The 24,962-nt window shown below is 41.0% G+C and overlaps 1 protein-coding gene across 1 annotated transcript; it reads left to right on the forward strand.

Moving 5' to 3' along the window:
* The first annotated feature begins 6,070 nt into the window (after positions 1-6,070).
* LOC117966895 (indian hedgehog protein-like) lies at positions 6,071-24,581 on the forward strand. The gene is made up of 4 exons (XM_059013438.1): positions 6,071-6,383; positions 11,737-12,168; positions 21,477-21,738; positions 22,048-24,581. The coding sequence occupies exons 2-4, from the start codon at positions 11,869-11,871 to the stop codon at positions 22,728-22,730; spliced, it is 1,245 nt and encodes a 414-aa protein (XP_058869421.1). The 5' UTR covers positions 6,071-6,383; positions 11,737-11,868; the 3' UTR covers positions 22,731-24,581.
* Positions 24,582-24,962: the final 381 nt, after the last annotated feature.

Genomic DNA, 24,962 nt, shown 5'->3' on the forward strand with positions numbered 1-24,962 from the left:
TGTGTGTGTGTGTGTGTGTATATGTATATGTGACAGAGAAAGAATGAACCTTGGTTATAAATCTCCCTCCTGACCTGTGAGGGCGCTGTGTAAAGGGAACAGAGTGCGCTGGACTGGATGGCCTGACAATTCATTCCCAGGGTTAGGTGGAAGTCGGCCATCTAGAAAGGGGCAGCCGCGGATTGGAGGAGTGGTTGCAATCGTTAACCAAGGGGTCATGATTGACGGTAGATTCTTTGTGGTTGCCAGACCAGGATTACAAAAGTAAAACCTGTTTGGATCATGAACTTTGTTGTCTGTGTTCTGTGTCATAATCACATCACCACTACACCTGAGCACTGCAAACCATTTTCCCCATATATAAATCACCAAATGCCTTTATATTTCACTTGGGTATATCCAGTGTTTTTTAATACAATAGCACCAATTAAAAATGAGGTTGTAACACGGCTGCTCTAATCATGTTCATTCTGGATCTGCTGTCTCAGTTCAGTTTCCTTGCAGTTGAGCAGGAATACATTCATATGAGCCGGAATGCCAAATGCATTATTATTCTTACTATTATTCTTGTCGGCAAATATCTGCCGGAAAGGCGAGCCAGTGTTTTTAATCAACTGATAAAGGGTCACCCCGCCCCACCCCCTTTCCCCTGGCCTTGACAAGACAGAGACTGAACCAGAAATATGGAAACACCTTCCATATGTGGCAAACACTTTAGTGAAAGCAGGCACTTGAATCTAAATACTAAAAATATATTTTTTGTTTGACTGGAAAATTCTTGCAACCACCACCAAAAGTCAAGACAACGTTGGACTAAGGAGATAACTCCCACATTCATGTCAATCTTCAATCAGTAGCAGCTAGCTACCAGTAGTATTCAAGCCAGGTACATTTTGAACTTTTTGCAGTCTTTGCTGTCCACCTGAGGGGTAGGGAAGTGGATTTTAAAGCCTTGGGGACTACAGGACCTATTCTGAAGCATATGCTAGGGCAGAGTTTCTGGGAGGAATAAAACAATGGTAATGATAATTTAAAAATCTATTAAGACTTCACTCTTTGATCTTTCAATTGATTCATTTTCTAACTGAAAACACTCTGAAACCCAAAACACTTCTTCCAAACCAAAAGTTCTGGAATCCCAATGTCCTAGTGTTCTAGTGCATTTTCTTAGCGACAAGAAGCAGACTATACTTTTATTGTAAGTCTTGAGATCTATTAAATAATATGTGTATCAGTGGTATGGCTGCTTATCCCTTACAATACTCTGCATTGATTCTTGTTAGTTTATACCGTTGAAATTCTTTTAGTCACATCTGCAGATTTGCCTTGGCTCTTGGTTCTATGTCTTTAAGGGCAGAGGGGCTTCGTAGTGGCACAGCTGTTAGCTGCAGCAGAAAGGGGGTCGTCTGGCACTGGACTGCAGAGGAAATCGATTTGTAAGAATAGGAGATTGCATTTCCTGATTAAAACTCTCTGAGTTGTCCGACCCCAATTTGGAAAGGGGACACGCCACCTGCAACAACAGAGTAAGCGAGTGAGTCAGGATCGCAGCCAAACGTGATGACGTCTGCATTGCGTGGTTCTCACTTTCAAGCAGTAATTAGATGTGAAAAGGGTCTTTTTAAAGAATTCCCTCTTTTAAATGAACTCCTACTTTTTTAAGTTGTAAATTTCCAGCCTTAAAGGGTCTTGAATTGTATTACTTCTGTGTAAATTGCGTTTTTCTTTCTCCTTTTAAAAAAAATAGGACCTGGAACAAAACATTCCAAAACACAGTTCTCTTCTGGTTCAGTGTTTTGAAGTTCTGGATGAACTACCTATGACAAGAAGAAACAAATACCCAACCCAATCAACTTCTTGTTGAACCGTTTGTCTGCTTGTAATACCAAAGTCTTGCTACTCAGTTTTTAGTACTTCCTTTTAGATCATACAAACTGACCCATTCAGCAGATCTTTATTAAAATTCAGTAGCTCTCCTTGAGTTTATCACAGCTCTTTTTTGATGACATGTACAAACTTTGGTCTGTGGGATATATTTTGCCACTCCTCAGAACAGATCACTTTCTAGAATGCCCAATTATATTACTCCTAATTTTCTCCCCAATTTAGAATGTCCAATTATGTTCCTCACACAGCTCAGATGAACTGAAGGTTCAGTGGGAGACCTCCGATCCCTCGACCAAGCCAAATTCCTCTTCTACACTCAAGAGTGGATGTCAGCAAGCTACCAGCCTCTGGAGGACAAAGGCCAGCCATGCAGGTGTCCAACTGATCTCACAAGGTGCCAGGCCAGTAGGGTCCGCTGTAGCACAATGAAGAGAAACAGTCCCTACCTGCAGGACCACCAAGGCCGATGCAACACTCCCTCCAGAATCCCTTGTGAAGAGTGGCGACTTCACAGAGCAAGGAAGTGAACCTGCACTCCCCTAACTGTACGACTCACCCAGCACACCACGCAGCTGTGCTTTTACCAGGTGAGCCACTAGCGGGGAAGCATGGAACAAATCCATTGCTCTATACTTGAAGTCTTTTTCTCACTTGCAACTTCTTCAACTCAATCCAGCAATGCTCCATCAGAACTGGAGAAAGACAGTCAGGGCTAGGGACCGAGAACTATGGAATTTCCACCTCAGAGTTAAAACATTTCAAGGATGCATTCCTATTAAACGTAATATAGGAATGATTAACTGAAATCAATTCTGCCCCGCAGTCCAACATATTTAATATTTTTAAACTTCAATTACCATCTTAATTAGTGACTTGTTAAAAAATACATTGATTTCACAAAGCTCAGTGTGTCAAAAAATGAACTTTCGTTTTTTTTTTTTGCTCCTTATCTAATTTCCTTGTGTAAGAGGTTCAAAATTAACAGAAGGGATTCCTTATAAGCACAACACTGCTGGTAATCTATCATGCTTACTGTGAAATCCATTGCTTTATTGGACAGCCACCAATAAGATGAAAATGAAAGTTTAACAATACTCTATGTCAAAACCTAAGTTGGAATTACTGTGTTATATGTACAGTAAGGAGTACTTTATTAGTTAGTTGGGGTAGCACCGAATAGTCGACCTCAGAAACTGGTAATCGACTAATCACACACAATCACAATTTCAAAGCAGCAGCAGCAACATAGTAATGTCTGTGTGTTTTTTAAAATGTATAACAGTAGCTCACTAGCAAAGCTGATACTTCCATTGTATTCAGCTGTTAGAATTAGACAAAGTCATTGTCAATAATTGTGCAGTTTCAGATGGACAGAAGTGCAGTTGTGGATACAGTCCATTACATAATAATGACATGTTAGAACATTAATAAATAGTTTTAGAAGATTCCAAGCAGTTTTAAAGCAGTTAAGAAAACAGTAGCTACACAAATTGAGTACCAGACATCAACGTGATGTATTCTTATATTTTTTAAGCGGCGACTGGTCGACTATTTCTAAATAAGTAGTTGTTCCACCCCTATTAGTTAGTTAGTTAATTGTTAATGATTTGATTAATTGTTTCTTTATTTTCTCTGGGTTTCTCGCATTAATAATTTTAAATCTAGACGTCATTTTGATCTGATTTTGCCGGGTTGGTTTGTTCAGCTGTTCTGAGGTGAACTCGGTGAACACGTTTGCATTTAACTACAAGTGGGACACACAGCCTTATTAGCTCAAATATAAAAATATATATATACACTTACATTTCTATTTTAGCAGATCCTCCTTAAAATGCATTGCCATTGAATAAAACCTTTTTCATACATCTCGTATGTATAACAGCATGACTATTCACATGTTAATACTTTATTGAAATTACTAGAGGGTGTCGGTATGGGCACCCCTGTATATATCATGAGCTTATGGGGTGTGATGTGTGCAGCTCTGGACAAAAGTTTTGCATCACCTAGAATTTTAGGATTGAGACAAAAATATATCAACATAATTTAGATATTTTATTTAACATCATGTACTCAAAGAAACTACAAAAGGATATTGTAAAAGTCTACCGGAAGCCATAATAGTAGTACAGTATTTCATGTTAGATTACATTTTTCAGTTTTTGTCAGTTATTCATTAAGTTTACAAAAAATTACAATGTAACATTATACAGCAGGTTTCATTTGACTTTATGAAGCAAAATTACTTAATTCTATATGGTGATACAAAACTTTTGCCCATAGCAGTACAGTATATTACAGCCTGACTCAGGTCACTACCCTGCACTCAAGCAGCGTGCAGCCAGACTCTGAGTGCCTGTGCCACACGCCAGCAGTGTCAAGCCGATATCGGGCACCCGGCACTGACAGCCTACCTCCTTCCTGTCCAGATATGATAGGGCCTTGCCTGGCTCTCCCTCCCTCCCGCGCACACAAATCAACACATGTTTGGGGTTTGGAGGCTACAGCCTCTCACGAAGACCTGCCTTTATCAGATTCCCGACTCGGCTGATTAATAACACGACCTGCGATGAGAAGAATGAAAGCGCTCGTTTGTTTTGGTTTGGAGGTGGTGTCGTTGAAGGACAGGGAAGGATGACCTCAGCCCCCCAGAGTTCCTTGCACCTCCCGCTTCCTGTCTTTCCCAGAAGTCACTGGCAGCCAGCGACCTCGGTGGGCGTCATGTTTCTAACGTCTTCTCGTAATCAGATGAATGTGTTTAGATTAATTTGGGTGCCATTCGTCATCAAAAGACTATATATATATATATCTCCATTAGATGTGTTTTCTGTGTTGTAATGAGTTGGGTTCCTATGAAAGGTGGTGAATTGGCACCACTGTAGAAAGAAAGAGAAGGATGGAAAGAAAGAGAAGTAAGGTAAGAATAGCGTGTTACCTTTCCCAAATGATTGCCAATGGCAATGCAAGGGTTCCGTACCAAGGCATAATGGTAAGAGCCATTAGTGGAATAGTAGCAATATGGTCACATTTACACAATGGTAGCACAATGACATTTGCAATCCATTTCAGTTACATGGTTCCAAACACAGCATAACAACGCTGTCACAAGCCTCTAATATTTTGCTTGTTTTTGTGTTTAAGACTGTAAACTTTGACTCAAGTGAAATCCATTTATCCGCTCACGGTTATGTACTTGGTTTCCTCTCCTCGCTCACTTCCTGTGTTACAGATAATAGGGCTCCACATCTTGACCCCACGTTTCCGATGGGCAACGGGGAATGTCAGTATAGACCAATTGCAAAACAATAAGGCACTGTTGTGCTAAATTAGTTTTTTAAAGCTTGGTCAACACAGATTTCTCAAAACAATATGTTCCATTCGAGAGATTGAAAAACCCATCCCATTATGATACCCAGTGTATTACCCAGCAGAACCAACGGATTTGAAACACATATTGCTGTGGTCCTGGTACGGTAGCGCACAGTCTGTCTGGTACTGATATGGTACCATGGTACTAGTCTGCAATTAATTACTAGACAGTGTGTACAATTATTTGATTATTGATTGCCTACACATGGTTTTTGATTTCTGCTTTCATATAATAATGTGTTTTCACTGCATCGATTATGGTTTTATTACCAGTCTGATATTCGATTAGGATATCGGTTGCTGATTGCTCCTAAGACAGTGGGTCATATTTCAGGGATGGAAACAAGACTCACATTGAATAGCAGTTAGATCCATTCCTGGTTTTACTAGTACTTTAATAAGAAACACCTGAACTTGTTACACACACACTGTGGCTAATCAGGCTCGTTTTAAAACCTGGAACAGGGAAACTGGGTCTCATTTCCATCCCTGTATTTGAAAAGCATTATAGTGCCAGCATTGTGGTCCTATGTATTTACTGGGACGTTAATACTGTTTAGTTTGTGTTACCATTGTGATACTAATGAAAAGGCCTTGGTTGTTTTAACTGACACAGAAGCTTGTTGCTGCTGCAGTGTTATGGTTGCAGAGGAAGCTTGGCTATTCAGGACCTTTCACTCCCATCCTGAGCTTCTGAACGAGGGGGGGAGAAAAAATGCAGAGTGGGAAAGCAGGAGTTGCCTTTTCATTTTATAAAATGAAAAAAATGGCTTGCTGTGGCTGTCAGGAAAGTGGAAGCTGAAGTCGGCTCGTTGCGTTGATTGTCTGAAAGACGAAGAATTATTTTGATTTGTGGACGGCCCCACCCCAACAATTTTTTTGCTATTTATTGCTACAGGAAACCGAGGAAGCCGTGGAGTGAGCCCCGGAGATGACACGGGTTCAAATGAGCCAGGAGGAAGGGGGGGCTCAGGGCTGAGAGAAAGCGGTTCCTAGCTTCCTCGCTGTCTTGTGTCCCAGCTTCCTAGCTAATGATCTGAATTAGACACAGCGGAATCGGGAGAGGAATAAAGACATTACGAATCTGGGCGTCCGGTTCTGTGACTCAGACTTCCATACAGTTAAAGGTATGTCAATGGGGTGGGAGTCCAGTAGGGGTTTATTAATTCTTTCAGCAGTCTTTTAAGTTTGCTTTACTGTTCAAACTTCATTTTTAAAATTGTAAGCTGATGTTTTAGCCTGTATGTTGAGGGGCAGCTGCTAGTTATACTGTAATATTGGTGTGCTGTGCCACACTATACTGTGGGACTTCTTCACAAAGCTTTAACTCAGGAGCTATTGCAAATAAATCTCTATGTTTTTTTTTATGAATGAAATTGATATTCTGTTAGTGTTTTTTATTTTTTTTTAAAGAAGCTTTAAAATAGTTTTATGAATAGCAAACTACATTTTATTCATAACAACAGACTTTGTTCAAAACATTCTTTAAACATTATGTACTAATAAATAAACTCAACAACAAAAATAATAACAATAGTTAAATATTTGCTAATTAAGCCTACATATCATCCATAATTTAATCACTTTTTATTTTTCATTAATCGTAAACAAAAAAAACCATTGGGTTTTCCCAGTAACTCATCTTGCAAAACACTTCTGAGTGCTGGGAAAAGTGGTTCATCTGCGGACTGATCACCTTCTTTGCCCTTCAGCGGCCCCTACTGGTCAGGTGGATATTAAAAATGCTGGGCCAAGGCTCTAGACTTTCAGTAACCTGGCAACACTGGTCGATGAAAATAGACTATTGGCTTGACAGCAGTGGCGTACGTTTTGGGGGGGAATAAATATGACTATTTTCACAGTTGTGTTGATGTAGACAACATTCCCTTCGCATATTACAACACAGGCAGAAGAATGAAAACTCACCTGCCGGTTTGTGTTGAATTATCGTCATTAGCGCTGAAAGGGAGAGCGCGGTTTCTCCGAGAGACAGCGAAGAGCGCTGTTCGGCAGCGTCGGTGACCGTCGGCCGGTTTTCATTTCTTTTTATCAGCCCCCCGCCGGCTCCCCACAGAGCCGTCAGCCCGTCAATGTGTTTCCTTTTGGCCCCAGAAACACACTGACGAGGTATTGTAGAAAGAGAGAAAACAGGAAGGAGGGAACTGTCTGTCTGAACGAACCGAGATACCAGAAATATCACAGAGAGGTTATCAGCGGAGAGGCGCGAGATTCGCTGCGTCAGGGTCAGCGCACGAGACCCTGAGCGGAGGTTTCCAGAGACAGCAGCAGCAGGCAGGCAGCCAGTCCCTATGATCCTCAGATAAAAAATAAAACAGCCACAGGTCAAGCTGTACGTATCAATGTGCTCTACTACATATCTACAGTTCAGGAATTTCTAAACGGTTTAAAACCCTTTCATGGGAAATATAAAAATAGCTTTAAAAACAAAACCTTTGGACACGAGAAGTATAATCTTTTTTTCCCCATTGCTTTATAAAAAAATGTGATTCGTCTTATTTGAGGCTGTCATGCATTTGTGTATTTCATATACCCCATATGAGGCCACCATGCACGAAAGGCTTCAAAATCCTATTAATGGTGTTCTCTACAATTCTCTATTGATGTTTCTTGATAGTTTATTATTTAGAAGCTTTGCTGACTGTTCCAGCAAAAAAAAATAGCACTGCTGTGAGGTGGTTTTAGAAATGAGCAATAGCAGTGTGCAACTGCAATTTAGGTCCCCTTTGCAAATGTGTATCCGTAAATCTCTATGCATGAGGGGACAGAAAGTACAGCTGCACACACCGTTAGCGGTCATTTTTCAAACCAGCTCGCTTATGTTCTGCTTTAAAAAGTTGCTGAAAAGGGCATTTGTGCTGCAATAGTTTGTAAGCATGGAAAATAATCACTTAAAAAGAAACAGAGATCCATGCAGAACTCACATAGCAGGAGTTACACTAGCTAAGGAACTAAACATTAGGGAAATAAAGGTAATCTACTTGCACTGTATTAGTGAGAAGACAGGATTATACCAGATTTGACAAGGCCAATTTGACTTCACACACGGCATTTAACTTGGAAACTCGAATGGTAATTACCACACGACTGTATTGTTTACAGGTTTACCTTCCTATGTACTCCAGTCCCTGCTATACAGTGCCTCCTGCTGGTCGAGTGAGCCACTGCGACTCTTCACTGCTGCTGCTGGATACATTAATACAGATCCTGGATTGCCTGTTATAATGATTTCTGTCAGCAGGGGGCACTGCTACACCTTTGCATGCCAGTGTCTGAATACACGTTGACCAGTTGAGAGAGGCCTGAGACCGAACTGGGACAGGATTGAGGTTCTCTCCCTCTCTTCTCTCTGTCTGTCTGTCTCTCTGTCTGTCTCTCTGTCTCTCTCTCTCTGTCTGTCTCTCTCTCTCTGTCTGTCTGTCTCTCTCTCTCTCTCTCTCTCTGTCTGTCTGTCTGTCTCTCTCGCTCTCTCTCTCTGTCTCTCTCTCTGTCTGTCTGCGTCTCTCTCTCTCTCTGTACCACTGATCTTTGAGCACTACAGTCACCAAAAAGAAATAAAGCACAGAAAATAGGCTTTGCATGATAAATATTTAGTTTATCTGCTGTGCTAAAAATCGTAGTATTTTGTTCCGAAGGGGTGTTGCTGTGAATGCTCCACACGGATATTTTGACAGAGTCGTCGGGTGATGTCTCATGGAAAGCTGTTTATTGTTTACTCCCTGTCCCAGCTAAACATCTCCTTTATCAAACCATCTGCTTAATCAACAGCATGAGATCACACTGGGTAAGACGTAGCCAAAAGCCTAGGGCTAAACCTGAGGGAACAGCAAGACACTGTTTCAGGAACAGTGGCTTGAAACCTGGTTCCATGAGACTGGGAGACCTAATCTGAGGCAACGTTTCAAACCACAAGTCTCCCCTGGTGTGCCGTTCAGTGGCCTGAAACCTAGTCTCCTGAAACCAAGTTCCAAGCCACGAAGTGTTCCCTTCGTTTAAAATGTAAGTAGTGTTCAAGAAATTGGAATTACCAGCTACCGATGGACTTCAACTTATACTGTGAGGACAGGTTAGCTAAATTAAACCCAAGTAATAAAAATGGTCTAACTTTACAAGGATTTCAAGAGAAAACTGCATATTTATGTATCTTCCTATTCTTATTAGCTTTTATACTTTGTTCCAGGGTGTATTAAAAAAGTTACTATCCACTGACCCCTACTGGACAAAGGTGATAGTACACGATTGTTTAAATGGTTTGGAACTTTTATAGTTGAATGTACGTTTTAATACGAACACGGTTAATACGGTTGAGTTTCTTTGACCGGTACACAAAGTCACTGTGTTCCTTACCTGTACCCTATATCTGGACGTTAAAACAAAATACATTTTTTTTATTTTAATAACATATCTCAATAGGGAAATGCAAAATAAATAATACAGACACTATTGCATTTTAATAATAATAATAATAATAATAATAATAATAATAATAATAATAATAATAATAATAATAATAATAACAACTTGGCGTTTTATTCAAATGCTAGAAATCAAATTAAATGGTTCATTTTATTTAACCTTTATTTTCCCAGATAAGAAGATTGTGGTCAAGGGGCAAACGCCACAGCAGTACAAAAAAAAATAATAAAAAATACAACATAGAAAAACAAAAACAACACATTAACAAGTGCATACACATGCATCAGACAATAACGAATTCAAATTCCGATTCAAAACATCTTCTGAAACAAAACTCTATAGTTTTTAATTTGATTTGAAATTCATTCCAGTCATAAGCAGCCGCAAACTGAAACGAATTACACCTAAAACCAGTGGACACTGTGGGGAGAACCAATCTAATAAACGAATCTGATCTTCAATTGTAAACTGAAGCACAGAACTGTAACAGGTTGCGCAGATATAGTGCGGTTTCCCCAGTCAGGGGTCTATAAACTAACCTAAACCGCCAATCCTCTACTGTGCAATGAAGGCCATTCAACCGTAATATAAAGATCACAATATGAAGATAAGAAGCAGCAGTTATAAATCTTACAGCAGAATGGTATAAAGCATAAAGCTTCCCCAAAGCAGTACCGGTACTTAAATTTTACTCTTAAAATTAGGTGCAGCATGTTTATGGGAATGGGGCATCTAATATAAAATAATAATGTGGGTTGCATATATCAATTTATATGTGAATGTCTTATTAAAAAGACTTTAAAATGATCGCGCAATTAGTGATTACATTAGTGTTGTCTAAGAACAGTGCTCACAGTGAGAGTACTTAAACAGTGATATTGAAATGAAATAATGCAAAGATATTCACGAATCATGCACAGACAAAACTTGATTAATTTAGCTAAAACATGATGTGCTTGAAAATGTAATGTACTCTCAGCACTTAATAATACAATATGTACCTAGCAAAAATATTGCCATTACTATGGTATCACTACTATGACTAATAATAACAATTACATTAGATTTGAACTGTTGTGTCTGTGCGGGTGCGCGCGTGTGTGCCGGGGGCGTGTGGCGCTGGTGTCGGGAGCGCGCAGGGATGAGGGCTGTCTCCAGCCACTGTTGGGTCTTATTAAAGAGAGGAGCCCAGGCGACAGGGCACACGCACCGCGCCACACACTTGATTCCTAAGACGGGACAAGACTAAACGAGAAAGATACAGATAGGCTAGGGGAGGGAAAAAAAAACATAAGTGTAATAAAAAAAATCTAACATTTAAGATTTTTTTTAAAGGATTTAAAACACATCTGTGTGGTGAAGAGAACGACTTTACTGCTCCACAAGGCGCGCACCTGACCCGGCTATGAAACTGCGTGTGTTCAGAGAGCGGACCGCGCGATGAGATTATTTATTAACGTTTTTAAAATATTATTTATATAGTGGATGTACGGTTGGACAGCAAGCAAGTTCAACAGCAACTAGTCACGTATTGGACTATAGTTTTATTTATTATTATTATTATTATTATTATTATTATTATTATTATTATTATTATTATTATTATTATTATTATTTAAGATAAACTAAAAGGCACAAAAATTGAACAATATATATATAAAACTCTGTATTGTACAAAAATTCTCAACCCCAAACAGTGCGATTTGTTTGAGGCGGGGAGCTAGTGCGATAAGATTTTAGAAAAATAACTCGCGCTTTTGAAGGGTAGCCGCGCACTGTATTTGAATTGCGACTAGTTTCGTTTATTTAATTAATTAATTTTAATTCAAATATTTTACTGACAACGAAGACACTGAAAGTGGAATGTGTCTGATTTAAAATTGACGGTCTTTTTAGAGGAAAAACTGAAATAAGAAAAATTTAGTGACTGTGCGTGTTTCTGTGCAAGACAAGTGTATAATAATAATAATAATAATAATAATAATAATGGTATGTTAAAGTCTTTTATTTATTTATTCTATTGTTTTAAACAACAACAACCACTAGAAGACGAGTAAGAAGTTGCCGGTTTGATGTGGGTTCTGTGGGCTTCTTGACTGGACCGGTCTCGAGGTTGGATTATCGTCTTCACATGGCTGCTGCTCGAGTTTGCGACTGAAGGTCTCGGGTCGGTGAGGGATGCTGTCCTGGCACAGACTGGCACGACTCGGCCTGCTTTCCCTCAGCTGCTGGGTGCTAGCCCAGGGCTGCGGACCGGGACCGGGTACCGGCCACCGAACACGACCCAAGAAGCTGACGCCCATGCCTTACAAACACTTTGTACCCAACTTCTCCGAGAACAACCTGGGCGCCAGCGGGAGGCAGGAGGGCAAGATCACGCGCAACTCGGAGCGCTTCAAGGACTTGACTCCAAACTACAACCCGGATATCATCTTCAAGGACGAGGAGAACACGTCGGCGGACCGCCTCATGACACAGGTAGGCTGGGGCTTGTGAAAAACTAACACCGCGCATCTTTTACTTAGAGAGAACCACTGGGCTTTTTAAACACGGCGTAGTCCCCCTTATAAAATGTTTGTAGTTTACCATGGTTGTACTATGTACTATGTATTCACTAAAAAAGAAACTCAGACACAGAGATAAGGGTATGAAGTTTAAAAGACCAGCAGCCATAACTAAAACTTTATTTAAAAACGTAATCATTTTTTATATTAACCTTACTGCCTAATAATAATGCCTTATAATGCTTCAGTTTAGTTTAAACTCGCGATACCAGCTGCTAAATGTGTTCAGTGTGTTATTCACAGTTTATTAGTACATTCTCCAATGATTACCAAATGGAGAGCAGCTTTAGTACTGTTTGCTCTGTATTTACTTGAGTTCTAAATGTGGTACACTCTAGACGTTTCTAAGTGTAAACGGTACAGATAAGTCCAGTGGAGCTGTTGGGAACATTTACAAATACAGAATCACAGTTATGTGAAGATTACAATTACAGTTTTGAATGGCACGATTACAGTTATAATTGACCCCAGTTCTGACGCTAGGGTAAGCCACAACTGGAGTATTTAGAGCATTTTACAGCACCAGGGAATGCTGGCGTTTCCACTGTCCAGGTGGATTCCTGTAAAATGCCTTAAAATCGACTTTCTGAAAATAAAAATGGGATACAACGGTCATCTAAACAGGAGAGTGGATGAGTTAAGAAAACTGTGATATTTCAGTGCCAGGTTCCCAGTTTGAATGAGTCAATGGAAGCCCAAGCGCCATCTATTGCCAGCAATATGGAGGGAAACTTGAAGCAAAGTGATAGATCTGCTACTTCTAGAAAGACACTGGCTGATCTAGCCTGTGTTGTAGATAGCTATGGAACTCCACAGTATTTGAGTAATTTCAACAAGATCAGGATGGTCTTTCAGCAAGACCAGGATGATTTTAAACACTATAAAAAAGGAAAGGCGGGCAGGAACATGAAGAAAATGCCACTTGAAGTAACATACTCCTTACTGAATGAATGCAGGGGACATTTCAATGAGTTTAGTTTAAATGCTTTGGGGATGGCTGCATGTTCAGTCGGAGCTCAGCTAAAATGAAGTGGGTTCTGGAGCAGGAGACCGCAGGCTGCAGAATCTTGGTAAACACCTGCTATTTCATTGGGCAGTATTAATCCATCTTTATTTGAGGAACCTGTAAGGCACCCTCTAGTGGGCAGTGAATGAAATGCAGTTGTTTAAGGGTATAATTTCCCTAATCATGTAATTGTCTTTTCATGTCTTATATATGTGTGTTCTGTAGTATTCTCCATTGCTGTTTCTGCTTAGATCAGTATTTACGAGGCACACTAACTGGTTTTTCAAAGGGCGTGTTGAAGAATGACCACTAGGGGGTGTTCAGCTGTCATCTCTGTCACTGTTGCAAAGAGGGCAGATATTGCAGTAACACACCCTAGTGGTCACTCTAGAAAGGGAGCTTTTAGAAGCAATTGCTGGAGCTGTTGGAAAGCATGGCAGTAGATCTATACAGGAACGACTATAGGGAATGACAGAAAGCACAATAGCATATAGACAAGGTAAGGAATGTAATATTCTGAAAATTTATATGGTATAAATGATCCTTTTTAAGGTGCTGGAGAGCTGATAATGCAGAATCTGAGAATGCTGTGCATTTAGTGCTCCTTTCCATTAGAGAAGACGCAAATTGAGTTAGAAATGGTGGTAAAGCTACAAGAAGAAACAGGCCTGTATGAATGCAATGCCTTCTCTTAATCTTTAACTGAAATCTCATCTATCAGAACAGGGTAAATATTCTCCTAGTTCTGCTGGCCTGCCCTGTGTGTCACGGTAGGAATGTTTCACTTTCTTACAAAAAGGTTTGGAAAATTATAAGCTTAGCATACAGTCTTCCCATGAAGAAACCCCAGCGTAACCAGCCATGGCAATAGACCGGGTACGAGGATTGCACTGCGGTCCTGCTATGATAGCGTACTGTCTGTCAGCTGCTGCTGTGGTACCACAGTACTGCAATAGATTACCAAGCAATGCGTATTAGCATTTATCCTTCATTGAAGACTTCTAGTCAAAATGTTGGTCATCAAATTCATAAAGTTTCTTTTACTGTGGCTGTAAACATTCGAGATTACATTGCTGAAGATTTTAGGATTAAAACGTTAACCCTAATAAAAGCTGACCCTAGTAATACAAGCTTATCAAAGTGTAATAAAGCATAGGTAAGAGAGGCATGGTAAAACATTTTAAATGTTTCCTGGTACCTAATCCCTTCCTGTTATTCAGGACACTCATATGTAGTGTCTGTTGTGTTTTGCTCTGTGCCACTCACCGCTAGCCCTGTCTCTCTCTAGCTCTCTCTACGATGCCCAGGGCATTGTTTCTTGTTCTGGGTGTCATAGTAACTGGGATGGGGGGAGGTGGGGTTTCATCCGGTTGCCTAGGAGCCAGCAGTCCAGTCTGCATCCTGTTTCCATGGCGATGGCCCTGAGGGCCGCTGCAGTCGAAATGACCTCTGAAATTCCTCCCCTCCCTCTCCTGTCCCCCTCTTCATGTTTACCTCTGCACGGATCCATCTAGCAAATTCTAGCAAAGGCCAGCATTCATTTTCATTGGCCCAGTTTTATCAAGCTCCTTTCCTGGGCAATTTCTCTGTGAAATGAAAATAAATGGATCATCCTAATATAATATACATGGTTAATCATGAAGCCACTCTCAGCCCAAAACAACTGAACAGATTTCATTACATTCCAGCACATCTTATTCTGTTGTCTTTTTGCATGCTAGACTGCCAATGGACTAAACTTCTAAAGAGGCGGAGAACAGCATTGACTATGTGTTCTTTTCTTTTAATTAAAACTTGATTTATTTGAAGTTAATATGGAGAGCTGACCCTGACTCTTCATGCTATAAAAGTGTCATGTTGTTTCACACTCTGGGTGACAGAACCACTCAGCTGCACTTCGCAGTCCTCCTGCCCCCCCACATTTCTCACGAGAAACCTTCTTAAGCCGGGTCCACACCTGAGCGATCAGTTGCGCAACCCAATCGCTATCAAAATTGCACAACTTAATCACCTGCAAATGCTTTGTCCACACCTGTGCAACTAGTTGCGCAACGTTTCCCGCATTTAGAAGTGTGTGTAGTTTTTGGTGCTGGTGCTGTCTGTTCTTTCCTTCAGTCTGTTATTATCCTTCGTAAACGATGGCTTAACTAATTACCGATGAAGAACTGGCTGTTAGTCGTGTCATCTGTAGTTATTTTAAATGCAATATTAAAAGCAGAAGTCACGTAAATGCTGGCCAAGACCTTGGCTGAGGCGTCGTCAGAAACACGGTGCATATAGTTGACATCTTTTTAAATTTACAACCTCTTTACCACAGGAAAGCAAACAAGAGTCACAAGGTTGTAACAACCAATCATGTTTGCAACCGTGCACATGATCAAAAACGTTACTCAGCAGATCACTTGTAATTAGAGTGTGTCTCTCCTGTAAGCAACCAGTTATAAGCGATTCAGCTGCAAGCAACCAAGTTGGGCATCTGATCGCTCCGGTGTAGACCCGGTTTCAGACCAGAAGAGAGACAGGATCAGCTCAACTGTACATATTCAAGAGGAAGTCGCTTCAGATTTCATTCTTTGTTTTTTTACTGTCCCCTTAACTGTTTATGATGTTTGCAATCAGTCTTGGTTCGATTTCAATTATGCAAACATTGTTCTGAGTTTCAGTTCAGGCGCTGCGCTTCCGTTCTGGTAGCCTGCTGTTGATGTATGTAACGTAGACAAGATCAGGGAAAGTGTTTTAGTTAAGTATGAGCCAGCGCCATCTAGTGATCTCCAACTTTGGATCAAATGTATTTTTGTTTCTCCAGCAATACACTGCTGTGCACTAGATGGTGCTAGCTTAAATATAAAGACACTTGACTTATCTAGGCTACATTACATATATCTATGGAAAGCAACTGGAACAAAAGAGCAGCAACCTCAACTTATAGTCAAAACAACTTAAAACATCATTGTAAAAAAACTGTGTTTGAGTATTTGTACTAAGAATGTAAACATGATTAAAAGTTAACCAATACCTTAAAATGTATTTTTCTTAGCTCTTGTAACAAATCTCCTCCTAGCGGTTGATGAGTTAATAATACTGACATCAGCCTCAGACAGGTACTTAACTTTCCATTCAATTCAATGGGCTGAGATGCCAGGTCATTAGCTTTATTAGCATACTAGCCCCCTTGTAGTGTGCTGAGACTGGCCCCTCTTACAATGCTATGGAATAGATAACCCGCTGGTACCTGTGCTGGAGGTCACATGGTCTTATTGCAGCGAGTTTGAACTACAATACATGATTAGGTACCAGGAAGCAGCTGGATTTGTAGCTTTGACATGCCTGCTTATTCCAAACTGTATAAAATCTAAGCAGAGCACCAAGAAAGGCTTCATTGTGCAGCCTGGTTCCAGTGCGGGGTCGCCTGCCTGAATTCTCGCCTGCATGAGTAATTCACTGATTGGAAAAGCCCCTATTGTTGTTGTGAACAATATCACTGCTTCCCAGCAAAGTGCGAGAATTGTACCAGCGCTCTCTCTTTCTCTCCGTCACATTCCCCCTCTCTCGCTCTCTCGCTCTCTCTCGCTCTCTCCCCCTCCGCCCTACATTCTTTCCATCTGCCTCTCACTCCTGACACAGTCGTATCCTTTCACAAGTCTGTCACAATGACCAGTGCGTGTACAAGCTGAACTTCAGCATTGTGCTGAGTGTTCAATAGGGGTTCATTGGGGCTCTGGTAGAATGATCTAATACAGTCTTTAATATCAATGCGGCTTGTGTGATTGATTGACCCTTTTATTAACATCACTAAATACATTCATCTTGCATGGTTATGAAATATCACAGTTATCCCATGTATTCTTCTAGAAGTTAAGTATAGTTGAACCCGACTCCATGGTATCAGATTATCTTCTTGTGACCCCACGTGTGGATGGGCAAGATGCAGTTTCTGCCCATAGGTGAAATTTACATGGGGGGCCGTGGGGGACATGTCCCCCCCCCTCACTTTTTCAACGACGGTGAAATGACCCCCTCACGTTGCAGCACTTCTAAAACGTTTATTTCTCAACAATGTATTTGTATAATCACTAGTTAGTATAGAAGTCTCCATTAGGACCCAGCGGAGACGGAAACCAACTGAGGCAGTGTTGATGTGCATTACATTATGGGAGATCTAAGCACAGAAAGCACAGTAAAGAATTTTTTTGTTTGTTTTTGTTGCCAGATTTCTCAATTGTGAAACCATTTCCCAGGGCTATGGTCTCAGTACTAGAAAAATATTTTCGATTCAAACATTGGTATCTTATTGTTGTAGAGTGGCTCTGAAATTCATTCTGGTTTTAATTTTTTAATACAATGGCTACACTCCAGTGTACCTGATTTAGTTAGACATGATTCTGAGCTCTTTTGAGACCACAGTGGTGCTTGAAACTTGACATTCCACCTTGCTCAAGCATGCACAGTCACTGTTCACAAAGAGAAAATATATTTTATTTAAACATGCCAAATACCCATGGGTGTGAAACTAACAATCGATGATTCAGAACACATATCATGGGACAATAAAAAGATACAAATAAATATGCAGAAGGCATTCAAATCCTTAGTTCCTTGTAAGTTTGACTTGACTGTTTTTTTAGTTATTTCTCTTCTAGAAATGTTCCTGCATCTTCTACATGTTTACATAGAAAGTAAAGCACTGTTTCACTTTCCTCCATAAACACTGCGGATAAGAGATCGCCAAACGCTCTGGTTTGCGATTATAAGCTATGATAGCAAATAGGCTTTGACTCAGAGCGTTGCTTAATGTTAACTCAGCCAAGAAGCATATTTTGTAAGAAAGTCATGTTTTTTTTCTGTGAAAATGTAGTTTTGTATATAAGACCATGTGCCTTTATCTATGCATAAACACTATGCAACAGCATGGTAAATTGTGACAGTAACACTGGCAAAATACCAAAGATATCCTAATAGATATCCACCAGTTTCTTTTGTGAAATACAAGCCCACATGGTTCTCTCGCATACAGTATAAGCACACCCCACCAATTGTGCAGTCACTGTTTTACACTGGGAGGAAACTACATCAAACAGTGTATTGACTACCCCTTCCTGCAACATCGCAATAGATTCAATCAAAAAATGACAGCACCCGCTGTTATGTCCCTGTTCTATGGCGGCATTCATTCAAACTTTCTAGAGGTGCTGTGAATGTCTTTTAACAAAGTCCTACTAAAACATAACTCAAGACTATTTTGCTAATGCAGTGGAGTGTCGTCCTATGTCTGGAACTATGATTGAATACCGCCATAGTGCTGAAGCACTGATTGAATACCGCCATAGTGCAAAGAATGCTGGTTGAATAGAGCTATTATTAAGGGAAATAACTCTGTGGTGTATTTTGTATGGATTCCTACTAGTTTTCTACCATTCTAATAGTTTTTTCCCTTAGAAAAGTTTTTTTCCAGCTACACACACAAACACTGAACGTTATTCATTATTAATAAACACTCAACAGTGCTGAATCAAGAAACACTAAAAGAAACTCAAATTTAATGACAAACGTTTCCACTAGAAGTATTTACTGCCCAGTGTTTTTATCATAGCATTTTATGACCATAAAAAAATTGTTTATTTGCAGACCCCTGCCTCAGAACAAACTACATTCATTCAAAAACATTTTTTTGTTACATCTAAAAAAAAAAGAGGTATTCTTTTCAATAATTGAACATTTTTATATATAAGTTATATTACCTTAGTTGCTGTGGGATAAACTAAAGTGATTTTGTTAACAATTTAATTATTTAACTTATAGTTGTAATACTGAACAAACCAACTGCAATGAAAATGATAACAGGTTGCATACAAACATTTTATAAAATTACCAAAAGTTCATTAATCAAACTATAAACCTGATTGGTTGCATATGTCCAGGTAACAATGTCAAAGCTCTGTAGAATACAGTGCAGACCTGTAATCGAAACGTTTGTCATTGAATTGGAGTTTTAGCATTTCTTATAGCACTGAAAGTCCCCGCGCGGGTGCATTGGGGAGTGAGGGGAACTGTCTGGCACACGATGGTATATGGTTCTGCACAGCCTCCCTCTCTCCATTAATAAGTGATCAGCTAGCGTCAAGGGCCAGTGATTCCTGTAAGCACAAGGGCATGGGGAGGGCTTGCTTAGAGAGACGGGTTAATTCTTTACTGAGACAAAGCCTTGCCTGTCAGCCCCCTCCCTCTCTATCTCCCTCAAATCTGGAGCCTCAAAATCCCCCTACCTGCGTGGCAATAATCACCCGGAGGCTAGCTGCTTTCTCATAGACCGTATTTGTTTTTTGATCCTTAAAGGCTACAAATGCAATTTAAACAGATAATTTTTTTACCCCTTCACTTTTTGCACACATCATTAATATTACTGAGTCTTTTTTTATTTTTTTCTTATCAGGGGTACGCAAACAAATGCAAACCCACCTGAACCCAAATCCTGGTCCTTATAGGCGTACTTTTCATAACCTACATTTTCCTAATATAATGCAAACATGGAAATAAGACTCCCATTGCACAGCAGTTTGATCCATTCCTGGTTTTACTAGGAGCTTAATAAGACACACCTGAGCTTGTTCCCTATAGACTGTGGCTAATCAAGCTCGTAATAAAACCTGGAATGGGTGAAGCTGCTATGCAATAGGAGTCTTATTTCCATCCCTGTAGTATTAAAGACTAAGTAGCTTCTAATTCTAATCAGATTTTTTTTTCACTGTCATCTTAACCCTATTAGTGGTCTTATTACAATTACTCACATACTGCGTTAATGTCTCTCACCTGAGTTAGAACTCTGCTTTCAAGTTCCAGTCACTTGCCATAGACACATGCAACTTAATTGGCTCTTGCTTTTTAGACCTGTGTGGTTTTGTCGTTTTGATATTGTGATGTTTTAAACACTGTTGACCCAGCCAGCTTCATGGTATCAGTGTAGGAGCACCAGAAGAGAGGGGCTGGCATGAGACAGCTGTTAATCCAGCCCCACTGTGAGACTGGCAATGCTCTGTGCTCCCATGTGACCAGGAAGGGATCAGAGTCACCCAGCTTCCACAGCTCTGCCCTTAATGAGCCTCGTTCGGATTCAGAGCGGTGTTTTAGTTTGTTAACTTCGATCGTATCACTGGAAATGCAGGTCGCTAAAGAATTACACGGATGATGGAAGCATTTTACTGCTTATGAAAATCACCCTGGATTCGATCGGCCACTGTGGTTCTCCTGGGATTATCCATGCAATGAACCGGTGGATCCAGAGGGAATACATGGTACTGTTGAACACAAAAACCAAACTGTGGTTTATCCTGGCAGGCTACAGGTTGATCAAGTCAACCCCTTAGTTTTAGACATTAACCCATTCTGTGCCATTGTCCTAATTTGTAATTTTTGGGATTTTTTTTTTTTTTTATCTGGCATCTACCTGTTATTTAAAATTTCTCTTTTACTATATTGTTATGATAACCTCCTCTGATTTAATTACATTTAGTCTCTGAGTCTAAATGTAACTATTAATCCTGTAAATACAGCCCTTCAGAATCTTTTATGACGCCTCAATATAAAAACAAGAAACTGAAGCCTAAAAATGATCCATTTCTTGGTGTCTTCCTCCCCACAGTGATGATAAAGCTCCATTTTCTATATGCAGTGTGGAGTAGCAGGGGCAGCAGTGTGGAGTAGTGGTTAGGGCTCTGGACTCCTGACCAGAGGGTCGTGGGTTCAATCCCCAGTGAGGGACACTGCTGTTGTACCCTTGAGCAAGGTACTTTACCTAGATTGCTCCAGTAAAAACCCAACTGTTTAAATGGGTAATTGTATGTAAAAATAATGTGAAATAATGTATAATGTGATATCTTGTAACAATTGTAAGTCGCCCTGGATAAGGGCGTCTGCTAAGAAATAAATAATAATAATAATGTTGAGCTTGAAATTTCACTGCTCTGAATACAGGCACGCCTCACTTGACTATGTTGTAAATATCCCAGTCATTTTACACTTCTAAAAGACTGAAAACGTTTAGAATGGCAGCATATTGATTTAGAATGTATCAGATTACACAAATCAGCTTGTGTCGTGATTTTTTTCAAAGATAAATTCATTTTGTACATAAGGAAGGGTTAAGGAAGGCTGGTGAAGCAGAGCACAAGAGGCCAAAATGCAGTGCTGTAACCCCCTCCCTCCCTCCCTCCTCCCTCCAGCGCTGTAAGGACTGTGTGAACTCCCTGGCCATCGCAGTGTTGAACCAGTGGCCAGGAGTGAGGCTGCGTGTGACGGAGGGCTGGGACGAGGACGGGCACCATTCCCCGGATTCCCTGCACTATGAGGGGCGGGCCGTCGACATCACCACCTCGGACCGGGACCCTCGCAAGTACGGGGTGCTGGCACAGCTGGCTGTGGAGGCGGGCTTCGACTGGGTGCACTACGAGTCCCGGTCACACGTGCACTGCTCCGTCAAGTCAGGTGAGAGGGGCGGGGAGAGCAGGACGATTGCCTGCTGTGATCTTCATGAAGAATTTTAGGGGATTGACTATCTTGGGTTAATTGCACCCCGTGTGGAAAATTTTAGCAAATTTCCCATGCTTTTTGTTTGACCGTAGTTTAGCATGCTTTCCATTGTTTTTTAATATGCTTTACCATACCTCTCTGGGCTTTACAGTGCTGATCAATGCTTTACCAAGCTTTCACTATACTTTATTGCACGTTGCTATGATTTTATTTATACTAATCATTTGTAAGGGTATCTAACCTCCCCTCTCTTCTGCCTCTCAGATCACTCCGTCACAGTGAAGAAGGGGGGCTGTTTCCCTGGCAGTGCGCGGGTCACTCTGGCTGGCGGTCAGCTGGTCACTCTCTCAGCCCTGCGGCCGGGGGCTCAGGTCCTGGCGGTGGACGGTTCGGGCCGGGTGGTGCCCAGCCAGGTCCTGCTTTTTCTGGACCGCGATGTGGGCCGGAAGACCCAATTTGTGGTCCTGGAGACAGAAGAGACCCAACTGAGACTCACCCCGTCCCACCTCATCTTCCTGGCCCGCAACAGGACGCTGGACCCCAAACTCTACCGAGCTTCGTTCGCGAGCCGGGTCCGACCGGGCCACTTCGTCCTAGTGGGGCACCAAAGGGAGCTCCGCCCCTCCAGGGTCCGGGCAGTCTCATTGGAAGAGGGAGTAGGGGTGCACGCCCCCTTGACAGAGCATGGCACCCTATTGGTGGATGGTGTCCTGGCTTCTTGCTATGCCCTAATCGAGCACCACAGTTTGGCTCACTGGGCTTTTGGGCCTCTGAGGTTCCTGCACCTGCTGTACAGTGCAGTCGGGACGTCCCACACAGGGAACCTGACCCAGGACAGTGTGGGGGCACACTGGGGTCGGGACGGGAACACTGGGGTGCACTGGTATGCAAGGTTGCTCTACACAGTGGGGCGCATGGTTTTGGATCCAGAGAGATTTCACCCCTAATGGTGAAGGAACCCCAACAAAACAAGTTATCAGCCTGCCTATTAGATCTAGTTATTAGAAGGGTGGTTTCAGACTAACTAAAGAGATTAGTATCTTGAAAACTAACACAAAAATTATATTGAATCCAACCAAAATGATTGAATTGGTAGACAGCATGCCCTATTCTGAAGCCTTTAACCCCGATTCATTGCCCTTTGTCTTAATTTCCCTAATATTTAATTTCTTCCCAGTTCTCATACCTGTGTTCTGTATGATTTGTTCACTATCACTGTTTCTGCTCATTATTTGCCAGCCCAGCAAAAACCTCTTCTGAAAGCACTCCTTAATGTTGAATGTGGGGAAAGGAGGTGGGGAACATATTAACAGTGCACTGAAGCCTGTGCAACACGAATATGCTTCCCCGCCTCACTTCCCTGCAATCTACCTTGAGTCTTTTCACAATTTATGCTGGAATAGTTAGTAAGCATGGCGATTAATAATCCTAGCATAAACAATAGAGAACCATACAGAACACGCACAATATGATGAAACAGGCAAGAAAAGTATTATTAGGAAAGTGTAGATGATTTAAAGTAGCTCTTTTTAAATTAAGTTTGATATTCTTTTTTTCAATATGGTCAAGTCCATTTAACCTGCCACTCTCACTTCCTGTGCAGCAGGTATTAGGACCCCACCTGAAACACTAAACTCCCTTTGCTGCACACAGGACTATAGATGGAGTCAGGTGGGACCCTTGTAGCTGCTGCACAGGGAGTGAATCTACGCTCTGGTATTCAACCTGCCACTACTGGAATCATAGTAAACATAAAAAGTCCTTTTGTTTCAAAGAGAGTTTTCTAAATAGAGTTATCTGCCCCTGACTAAACTAGATAATATTGTGTTTTATAAACACTACACAGTGCACTGAAAATGATAGTTATAAGAAACTAAGGCAAGTAGACAAAAGCTTCGTCTGCTAGTTTTGTAATCCTTCTGGGGGGGAAGATGTTTCATTCTTGTATGCCTGCATTTGAATGCTGAGTTGGGTGCATTCTCCTAAAGAAATCCATTAGTTATGCTGTAACTGAATTGTCACTGGAGATTGAAGATATTTAACTTTTTATGTTTTTGAAAGTTTAAGTATATATATATATATATAAAACTAAAAAAGGAAAAAAAAATACTTCCAGTATAATATGTTAAAACTATTGCTTTTGCTGTTTGTTTTTTTTTTTAAACGAAACCAAAAAATATTGTAATTTGGGCGAGTACCAACCAAAGCTTTATTTTTGTACCTGTTTGAATCGTAATATAATTGTTTCTTAATTATTCCGTTTTAATAAAGTTTGGGGGCATAATTTGTAATATTGTATGTTATTTTAATCGTTATTAATGATGTCATTCTTTTCAGTTTGTATAATAAACTAATGTTTTTTTAATGATTGAAAGGTGTTTTATAACGGGGTGTCTGATACTGGGGAACTTATTAAACAGAAAAGTACTCCGGATGAGTCATACAGTCAGGGGAGCACAGGTTCACTTCCTGGCTGTGCCAAGTTGTTGATGTTTGCTGAGGATTCCACATGGAGCATCTTGTTGGCTCTGGTGCTCCACAACAGCGACCCCTACTGGCTAAGCACCCGGTGAACTCAAAGCAGACACCTGCAACGCTGGCCATTGTCCACCAGGGACCGATAGCTCATCGATATTCACTGCAGAGCACTGGGTGTAAAGAGGCGATTGGCTTGGGGACGTCCACTGACCTTCGGTTCTCCTGAGCTGTTGTGGGGATCGCTGCGGTGATGGAATATAATCTGACATTCTAAATTGGGGAGAAATATGCGTGTAACATAATTGAAATAAAAAAATAAAAAAGCAAGGAAAATGTTCTGTGACTGAGTATACTAGATTACACACCCAGACAGATTCTTTACCTGCACCCAAACACAGCGTTTTGTATCTCGATACATACCTAGAGTTAAATGAGTCAGATCTTGAATGCTTAACTATCAGAAGTTTGGACTCTGTACTGGTTCCTGTCCGCTGTTCGGCGGTGCTATTCTGTACCAGGTGAGTGAAGGTCTAGTGCAGAGCTGTGTTTCCAGACAGTATGTGCTTCTCACTGGTTTTCCTGCCTTTGCTGTGCTGCTCTAACCCCAGGGCACTGCCCGCTGCCAGCACGGCACACACCATCGCTCGGGGCAAACATATTCTGCAAAACATTAACCCGGGCACCAGGAACTTAACCCTTCA

The sequence above is a fragment of the Acipenser ruthenus genome, chromosome 45, assembly GCF_902713425.1.
Source record: "Acipenser ruthenus chromosome 45, fAciRut3.2 maternal haplotype, whole genome shotgun sequence".
Lineage (NCBI taxonomy): Eukaryota > Metazoa > Chordata > Actinopteri > Acipenseriformes > Acipenseridae > Acipenser > Acipenser ruthenus.